This window comes from Felis catus, chromosome B1 (assembly GCF_018350175.1).
Source record: "Felis catus isolate Fca126 chromosome B1, F.catus_Fca126_mat1.0, whole genome shotgun sequence".
NCBI classification, from domain to species: Eukaryota; Metazoa; Chordata; class Mammalia; order Carnivora; family Felidae; genus Felis; species Felis catus.
The window spans coordinates 136,771,561-136,781,367 of record NC_058371.1 but is presented as its reverse complement, the minus strand read 5'-3'; the positions used below and the strand labels follow the sequence as shown (position 1 = coordinate 136,781,367).

General features: G+C 45.3%; 1 protein-coding gene across 5 annotated transcripts in view; it reads left to right on the top strand.

Moving 5' to 3' along the window:
* Positions 1–236: 236 nt before the first annotated feature.
* GPAT3 (glycerol-3-phosphate acyltransferase 3) overlaps positions 237–9,807 on the top strand; it is a 64,440-nt gene continuing 54,869 nt past the window's right edge. The window contains exons 1-3 of one of the 5 annotated variants that reach the window (XM_006930997.4): positions 237–259; positions 1,245–1,522; positions 9,569–9,635. In XM_006930997.4, coding sequence (XP_006931059.1) covers positions 1,382–1,522; positions 9,569–9,635 — 208 coding nt within the window. In that variant the 5' untranslated portion in view covers positions 237–259; positions 1,245–1,381. Of the gene's footprint in view, positions 260–432; positions 586–739; positions 1,094–1,244; positions 1,523–9,568; positions 9,636–9,807 lie in introns of those variants that run through there. The other 4 variants (XM_045056155.1, XM_019829293.3, XM_006930996.5 and 1 more) reach the window with 4 other exon arrangements.

The following is a 9,807-nucleotide window of genomic DNA, read 5'->3' as shown; positions in this document are numbered from 1 at the left end:
GTAATGATCTGGAAGCCCTGGGCAGCCTGATTTTCTGTCTCCTACAGTCTGGGCATCCCGTCTCAGGTTCGTTCTTAAAAACAGAGTAGGTCCCCAAGAGACATGAGCTGCAGTGAAGCAAACAGCCACATAAGGTTTTGCCCTTCATTGTTCCAGTAAGGGCTAGCAAGGCGGCTGTGCGGAGGGGAACTGAACGCCCAGGAGGCGCGCGTCAGCGTGGTGAAGATTTGAGCCGGCCTGGCATTTTTCTGCAGCTTCTGTGCGCTCAGGGTGTTGGGTGAACGGTTGGGCAAACTGGTTGGAATCTTCCCCCAGGAAGAGAGGGACCCCCAGCCCAAGGATTCCTGTGCCAGGGAGATGGCGGCTGAGTGGAGTAGGAGACTCGTGGAGAGAGCTTTCCCCTCTCCCGGGGAGCAGGAGAGAGCCGCACAGCCGCTCAGGGGAGAGGGCAGGGAGGCGTGGGAGACCTGCAAAAGCGGCGCAAACCGCGGCTCAGCGGCGCTCTGTGCCTTTCCCTCTTCTTGAAAGCTCTTCTAAAGAGGTTGTTTTACAACCACACAAACGTGACCTTCTCAAGAGTCCCGGGTGCGTCAGTAGTTCATTCTGGAGGTGAAGAAATGCGAACATTTTGCAGAAAACTCTGCTCCCTAAAGGACCTTGGCTAGGCGTGCTGGGGGAGGCGGGGCGCGGGGAAGAAGGGAGGCCTCCCGGGAGGCTGCGGCGCTGGCGGTGCAGATTCCCGCCTGGAGGCTCCCCGTTGGGTGGCGGGGGAGGTGGGGCGCGGGCAGGGCGCAGAAATAGGGCGCCGGGCGCGGAAGCGCAGACTGCCCCCGGCACGGTGCTCGGCCCGGGACCCGTTCCGCACGGCTGTGGAAGTGGCCGGTGTGCAGTGGTGCGGTGCGCCCGCAGGGATCCGCGCTCGGGAAGGGCCTCCGGGAGGGCCTCTGTGAGTCAGCCGTTGAGTCGTCGTAATCGCCACCCAGAGGAAATTAGGCACAAGGGTGGGGCGCGTTCCCGACTGCTCTGTCCTGCCCGCGCCGCCGTGTCACTTCGCTCACCCCCCCAGCTCCCGTCCTCTGGCCGGCACGACCAGGTCTGTGCCCGCTGCTGTGGCTTCGGCGCTGGCCTGGGCCTCCAGCGGAGAAAGAGTTAACCGGCCGGGCCGGGAGGAGCCCGAAAGGGAAGGAAGGAAATTGCCGTCGTTCTGAAAGTTTTTTCCTTCCTTTTTTTTTCTTTCCCCGCAGAGGTGAGTGCCAGGAGGCGGCGGCTCTGACTCTCCGGAGCCCGGCTCCGCGCCTCCGCTCCCAGAGCTGCTGCCCCACTGCCTGGGGACAGGGACAGCTGTCTCCCGTGGACTCCTTCGGAGAGGGTGCGCCGAGCCATGGAGGGCGCAGAGCTGGCCGGGAAGATCCTTTCCACCTGGCTGACGCTGGTGATCTGCCTCATCCTCCTGCCTTCGGCCTTCGGGGTGTCTTTGGGCATCTCTGAGATGTACATGAAGCTCTTGGTGAAAACTTTAGAGGTGAGTGCCGGGGGGGGGGGGGGGGAAGGCGGCGCCCCAGCACCGTTTGAGGGCTTTAGGGAGAGAGAACTTGGGGCAGTGGTGGCCGCTAGTAGAGCTGTTGAGAGCCAAGTTGATGCGAGGGGACCAGTTCCGAAGGTCAGCGGTCCCGAGGGCTGTGCGTTTCAGTTTATCCCCCTCAGTAGCGCCCAGACAGCATCCTGGCTACTCCTTCAGAGTGAAGGGATCCGGGCTGAGACCATGGGACCACCGTGTTGTTCCCCTAGTTGAATGCAGAGCCATCCTCACCTGCTGCTATTATTGTTGTTGTTGTTGTTGTTGTTATTATTATTATTACTGATTAGAATAACAGTGCAGCCGTCTTTTATATCATCGATTCTTTTATATCCATGATGTAGTGCCCTTGTCCCTTCCCTCTCCTTAGTTTTTACAGCCCCAGGTTTCAGAGGTCCTTTTCGTGTACTAAGGCATGCTGTCCAGAAAGGCATCCCGTTCTAGGTTATGTTCAAGATAAGAAAGCAATTGCGGGGCGGTAGTGAGAAATCTGATTATGTTTTAATGGAGTCATGGAAATTTTATCTAACCAAAAGCACTTGAAATGTCATCGTAAGTTTATATTCTTTGATCTCTGTTCTCTCTACACTCCTGTTTCCAAATTCTGCTAAGAAAGCTGGTAAGTTAGATGGACGTGAGCCTGGTAGGGAACAGCAGCTCACCCTTACACAAAGCTTAATTAAATTACACAGGGCTTTCCCATTTGCTCTTTCATCAGACGCTCCCCAAAGCCTTGGAAGGTAGGGAGGGCCAATGTTATCCCCCTTTTACAGGCAAGGAAACTGAGACTTAGAGCTAAGTTCAGCGGTTTGCTTGAGTTAAGTGGAGACAGGAGTCTTAACTGAGGAGAGGACCTGTGGTCTAGTGATTTAGGAGGACGGACTCTAGATACAGGTTTGCTTAGATTTGGTTCCAAAATCCCAGTTCTGCTTCTCAATATGTGACCTCAGGGAAGTCACCTACTTCTTGTGCTTTCCTTTTCCTCATCTGTAAAATAGGAATAACAATTTAACACCTATTTGCATAGGGTTGTTTAACTGACCTAACACATCAAGCATTTTAGAAAGGTGCCTGTGGGGTGTTAGGTGCTATATCAATGTTTGCTGCTATTAAAATTTTTTTTCAACGTTTTTTATTTATTTTTGGGACAGAGAGAGACAGAACATGAACAGGGGAGGGGCAGAGAGAGAGGGAGTCACAGAATCGGAAACAGGCTCCAGGCTCCGAGCCATCAGCCCAGAGCGTGACGCGGGGCTCGAACTCCCGGACCGCGAGATCGTGACCTGGCTGAAGTCGGACGCTCAACCGACTGCGCCACCCAGGCGCCCCAATGTTTGCTGCTATTAAAAGAATATTATTATTATTTAGACTCTAGCATCCTGGTTTCTCTAACTTCGCTGGTACCTTCTAATATGGGTTCTCATTTTTCTGCCCTTCTTTTCCGTCTACCCCCAGAACTTGGCTTTCTTTGCTCTTCTCCCTCAGTGAGTGGGGTGGCTCCCAGATACACATCTGTAAACTGCTAATCTCCCACCTGGAGATTACCTGCTAATCTCTCACCTACTAAACTCCTGAGACTCTCTCCTACCTGCTAATCTCCTGTTTTGCCCCAGATTTTTGTTGCACTTTCTTTCTCGTGGTTATTTTCCTGTCTAGTCTTTGAAGTCATATTTGATTCTTCATCTTCAGCTCTCATGTGTTCAAAGGTATTTTGTTTTTGCTTGGGAGATATTGCAGTTTTGAACCTTTTGTATTGACTTCACGCTCCGAACTTGGTCACACTGTGCTGTGAACTTCTCAGGCTGCCTCTTACTGCTAGATCTTCTTCAAATACTTTCCCCATAGCAGATGATCCTCTTTGGCTGGTGTTCAGAACTCTCTCTCAGAACTCTGAAATGGTTGAATTGTTCTCCCATACAGCAGTGTCTTTTGGAGTTTATACCCCAAGTGACATTGGAGTGAAGGTAAATTGCACACACGGGTTTTCAGCGGCTGACTCCTGTTGGTCTTGCTTTAATAATTCAATGTATGACTGAAGAGTTGTCAAGGAGAGAGGCCAGCTAGTTGCTGTCAACCTGGCAAATAACTTCTATACTTGGAAGGGATATATCCAGTTTAGAGTCTGACCATCAATTAGGTAGGGCCTCAAGTTTTAATTTTTGTCCATCTAGAGTTGAAGAGACTTTTCAGAGATGCCCTGCTTGGTTAGTGGGAGATAGACCACTTAGCTTGGAAACCGGGTAGATGGCAGCATAAGGAACTTCCGTTTTTGCTGAGAGTAAGCTTTTGGGTCAGAGTGATGCTTGGCATATATGTAATTAGAATGGAGATTCATTTTGTGGGCCAGCTCTGACAGTAGTTGCTCGGAGTGCCTGTGTTTGGGAGCCTCTGGGCTCATCAGGAAGGAGCTGTGATCCCATAGTGATGTCTGCTTTAGGCACAGGGGAGGGAAATGGTGACCCAGGGTTTCTCATCCTTCAGCCAGAACAGCCTTAGATGTTTCAAAGACATTTCTGTTAGGCGGCAGGTAGTATAGCGGATTGCTTTTCCTGACCGTAGGGATAATTCCCTTAAAACTTGTGCTGTTTGCTTAGTATTAGGACATCTTTAGGTCTGGACAAATGCTGTCTTTTTGTAGATTCTATGCAAAGCCCAACCCTTCAGTTACTCATTGCACTTTGTTTTCAACGGATTTGGTCGTATCTTTCTCTGAACCAGTGATTTTCAAGGGGCATATAATCATTTCTAAGGAGTATAGATGGCATTATTACAACTTTATATTGGGAAAATTGTTTTTAGCAATTCAAACTATGAAAAGTAAAACTTTTGGGTGGGGATATGTAGAGGGTAGTCCATCTGGATTGTAGGGGGTGTATCAGAAATTCTGGAGGGTGCATGTGTGAAGTTTTCATGTATATTAAATAGGAGCATGGATTTAATGCTGTTTTCAACCACAGAGTATGGATTAAGTGCTGTTTTCCACCACAGAAATCGATGGGGGTAAGGGGGGGGGGTGAGGATTGCTATTTGTTGGCCTAAGGCTCATGATTAGAGGGAAATAAAGACTGGGAAGAGAGTATAGCATTGGTGGACAAGAAGGTAGGGCAATGGTATGTAAATTATCTAATCTAACCGGGTAATACAAGCAATGGACAGATAATGAATGTCTACGGGGCTAATTTTTCCCTCAGCTTTTGAGAAATAAGATGGAAGGCTAAACAGATTCCTCCAAATTTCTGGCCTTGTGACCTTGGGCAGGTCACTTAACATCTCACCCTTAGTTTCTACCGGGGGGTATAGGAGAATGCCTCCGAGAGTTACTGTACCGTGTGCACGAAATGAGGAGAGGTCAGGGAAAGCATGATACACAGTAGGTGCTCAAATCTCAGTGGAGTTTGAATGGAAACACTCTTTGGTCTTGTTTTTATTTTTTGTTTGTCTTTGCTCCTATGTGGCTTGAGATTTAACCCATCTTCAGATCTTTAATGAGTTAGCATCCATACTCAGAGTAGACTATTCTTGCCTTTTATTTTATTTTATTAAAAATATATTTTTTTAAGTAGGCTTTCTGCCTACTCGACCTGAAGATTGAGAGTTGCATGCTCTATACACTGAGCTAGCCAGTCACCCTACCTTTTGTCTTAATTATTTTTCTTCCCCTTTATACTTTCCTCCATCCACCAATTAGCTTTTCATCTTTTCAAAAGACATGTCAATAAATGTCATGTAGGATGGTTTATAACACCTCTGTTAATATGATATTCAGGTGTTATTCCTGGTGTTGGAAATACAATAAATGTGCTAGAAGGCCATGGCTGTTTATGACAGAAAGTAATAATAAAGAAAAGCTACCAAGGCCTTGTGCTTAAATGCACAACTCTCTGACATAGTCTATATTACTCCCACTGATAGACTGGGGAATGGAGATTCAGAGAGTTAATTTGTCCAGATAGTGGCACACAGCTGTTCGTAGTAGAATTAGGATTTTAATTTGAGTCTAGAGCCTGAGTTCTTGCTCTGCCAAGATGACAGATTTGTCAAGAAAACTGTTTTATTAGGCTACAGACAGTGGCCTGCTGTCATCTGCATAAACCTAATATTTTGAATTTTTATGTAATTGTATACATTTTCATCCTCTCCTTTTCTCTTTTTAGTTAATCTTTAAATGTCTTTTTAGTGTAAAAACTAAAAGTTGTAATTGTCTAGATGACAGTATCATTTTTGCAAGCTTTTGATCTAAGCTTTAAAACTCAGACTTAACCCGTTTTTCTTTTTTTGGTGAATTAGAGACAGCTACCTTTTGCTCCCCAAGAGGAGTTTTAAAACTAAGTAGAGTGAGAACCTGATTTGAAGGCAGTGTCTTTCAACCTTTCTTTGTAGGGAGAAGTGAGATGGGAGTAGCCATGGGGATTAGAAACTACTATCGTACTTCAGCATCATCCTGTGGGCAAGAGGCAGATGTGTTTTGAGATAACCACTATAAGAGGTTGGGAACCTCTGAAGAGATATTCCAACCTCTGTCTTCGGGCTTACTTGATCATTTGACATGGTGGAAGTGGAGTAGCTATTTTGTGGGAAATGCACTGGGTGGTTTGCGAAAAAGTGATCATTTTGGAAGCTAATAAATTGTGGGGCGTGAAGTGGGAGGAGGAAGCCAGTGTTTTCTACTTTGAGGCCTACTGGGTGGTGGTCATTGGAAAGATTATCTTCTTTACTCTTTTATCTTGGTATTGTCCCTGGTTTAGGGATGATGAAATTGAGGTCCCAAGAGGTGACAACCTTTCATCCGAGCCGAGTACAGCCAGGAACTACACAACTGCGATTCGTATGCATATGTGTCTGGCTGCAAAGCGTTAGCGCTTTTCACTTTTGCTGGAGAGTAAGCCCAAAGAAGAAAATGGTTTTCTAGTGCAAATTTCCTTTGACGTTAAGTGACTTCTCCTTCCACCTGAAAATTTGTAACTGCATTTTGTAGGACAGACCTTTGGCGTGACCATTTCAGGAGAGGTTATGCATTCTGATACTTGTGACAGAACATGGAGCTCTTTGTAGTACATCATGCTGTATGAAGCACGCCCCTGTATTTGTTCGCTCTGGCGGCCATAACAAAGTACCACAGACTGGGGGGCTTAAACAACAGAAATTTGTTTTCTCACAGTTCTGGAGGCTTGAAGTTCAAAATGAAACTGTTGTTGGCCGGTTTGGTTTCTTCTGAGGCCTCCCTCTCTCCTTGACTTGCAGATGGCTGCGTTCTGTGTCCTCATATGGCCTTTCCTCTCTGTGTGCAAATCCCTGGTGTCTCTGTGTGTTCAAATTTCCTCTTCTTATGAAGACACCAATCATATTGGAGTACGGCCCACCCTAAAGACCTCATTTTTTAACTTTGTCACCTTTTTTAAAAGGTCCTATCTCCAATACAGCCATATTCTGAGATACCGGGGAGTTAGGGCTTCAACATATGAGTTTTGGGAGAGACACAAAATCAGCCCATAACAACCTCAAAATATCAATATTTTCCATAAAATAAGCATGGAATAATTGTCTTAATCTAAGGTAATTATCATTTATATAAAATATAAAATCATATTGCTACTTATAAATGATAACAGGTGCTAAAGCTTTAAAGTGGAAAAACTATGGAAATAAACCTTTCCTTCTATTGAGAAGACATGGGAGGTATATCTAGAGTTTGAGAACTCCTACACCAAATCAGCAAGGAAGGGAAAAGGCTGCAATCAGATTAAGATTGAGTCTGATTATCATTTGTGACTTGCCACTTGAAGCCCAGAAGATTAAGTCTCTATTTATAGGCTGTTCTCTAAGCACAAATAGCATGTTCCTACTTGGCTCTTTGGGATGTTGTGCAGGGGTCCTGACGTAGTCAGATCATGCCCTACTTCATGACCTTCAGGTATAGGTTTTAGGTCATTTAGTCTCTATCCGTCATTTTCTTATTGATTTGAATTTTTAAAAATTTGTTTAATTCCTTGTGAGCCTAGAAATACCTGTTTTTTGCCACTAGGTTTTTGATAAATTCTTTTTGCTCCTTCAAGGGCACTTAAGTCCTAATTATAACGATCACAATGCCTTTCACCTCTAATTTCACCCTTCCTCCTCCCACTCCCCCGTCACCTTTGACAATGTTAGCTTCTGGAATTGTAATCACCATTGTAATCATTTAGATAATATTTTATTTGTTCCCTTTCTAAAGTAGAAAAATAGTCATAGGGATTTTCCAGGATGCTGTCAACAAAGTTAGTTCATTTTGGTTTTTGAACTATTGTTAATGGTTGATAATTTTGGAAATGCATAAAAAAGCGCGTAAAGAAGCAAATAACAAGTCACATCTTGGTGTATTTCTTTATACTTCCATGTACATTCAAAATAAAATGAGAATTGGGATGCCTGGATGGCTCAGTCGGTTGTGTCCAGCTTCGGCTCAGGTTATGATCCCACAGCTCGTGGGTTTAAGCCCCACAATGGGCTCTGTGCTGACAGCTCAGAGCATGGATCCTGCTTCAGATTCTGTGTCTTTGGCTCTCTCTGCCCCTCCCCTGCTCATACTGTGTGTGTGTGTGTGTGTGTGTGTGTGTGTGTGTCTCAAAAATAAACAAACATTAAAAAATTTTTTTTTAAATGGGAATTGATTTTCCCTGTTCTTAAATTCTCACAGATGTGTGGTTCCTCATATTCATAACATTTTCCCTGTCCATCCCCACAGAAGCAAGTGACAGGTCGGCAGGTGGTTTCCTTTGTTAGCGATTTCACTAATTCCTTTCCGGCTCCCCACGTCTTTTTTTTTTTTTTTTTTTTTTTTTATTTACTTAGGGAGAGTGTGCAAGCAGGGGAGGGGCAGAAAGAGAAAGAGAGAGAGAATCCCAAGCAGGCTCCCTGCTGTCAGTGTGGAGCCTAATGTGTGGCTCAAATCCACATACTGTGAGATCGTGACTGGAGCTGAAACCCAGAGCCACCCAGGCACCCTATCCAGCTCTCCAAGCCTTTTTTTTTTTTTAATTTTTTTTTAACGTTTATTTATTTTTGAGACAGAGAGAGACAGAGAATGAATGGGGGAGGGTCAGAGAGAGGGAGGCACAGAATCTGAAACAGGCTCCAGGCTGTGAGCTGTCAGCACAGAGCCCGACGCGGGGCTCAAACCCACGGACCGTGACCGTGAGATCATGACCTGAGCCGGAGTCGGCCACTCAACCGACTGAGCCACCCAGGCACCCCAAGCTCTCCAAATCTTAAGCCTATTTCTGACATGGGCAATTAGGTCTGTTTGAATGTGTCTTGCCCCTGAATGCCTAATTTGTTATGAAAATATAGTTATTTTTTGGGCCCCATGTTTCAATTAATCCTCATAGCATCCATATGGGAGAGGAACTATTATCCTCATTTTACCGATGAGGAAATGGAGGCCGAGAGGGATTAAGTAACTTTGAATTTAGTCTTTTTAATTTTTTTTAACGTTTATTTATTTTTGAGAGAGAGAGAGAGAGAGAGACAGCATGAGCAGGGGAAGGGCAGAGAGAGAGGGAGACACAGAATCCGAAGCAGCTCCAGGCTCTGAGCTGTCAGCGCAGAGCCCGATACGGGGTTCGAACCCGTGAGATCATGACTTGAGCCAAAGTCGGAAGCTTAACCGACTGAGCCACCCAGGCGCCCCTGAACTCAGTGTTGATGCCATAACCTGAGCTCTTGCCTGACATGCGTCATGACCTTTTCAAGGAGTAGTTTATTGGGGTACCAGGTGTGTGTGAGGAGTTTAAATAGGGTTTATGTAGGGTAAATAGGGCACGATCAGTAACTAATATAAAAGAGTATACTTGAGACTTTGAATATTGCTACTTCTGAGATTTACTGAGGTATCTCTTTAATTCAGATAGTCCTGGGCATAATGTTTAATTTCACTTCTGTATAAGCATGGTTTGAGTATTTTACATTGTGTCTATGGAACAGTTTAAATTAACAACACTACTTATTTTTGAACAGTGGGCCACAATACGCATTGAAAAGGGAGTCTCAAAGGAGTCGGTCCTTAAAAACTCAGCTTCTGTTGGTAAGTCTCCTTTTTCAGTTATGATGGCTAACATATCCACACTGTAAAAATTTACATCTACCAAATTTGAACTTGAAATATGCAGAGAGCAGTGCATTCTATAGGCCTAGGATCGGTCATAATTTTGTTCTTTATGCAAAATAGCAGTTGCCGGAGTTTTGAATGGAAAAGT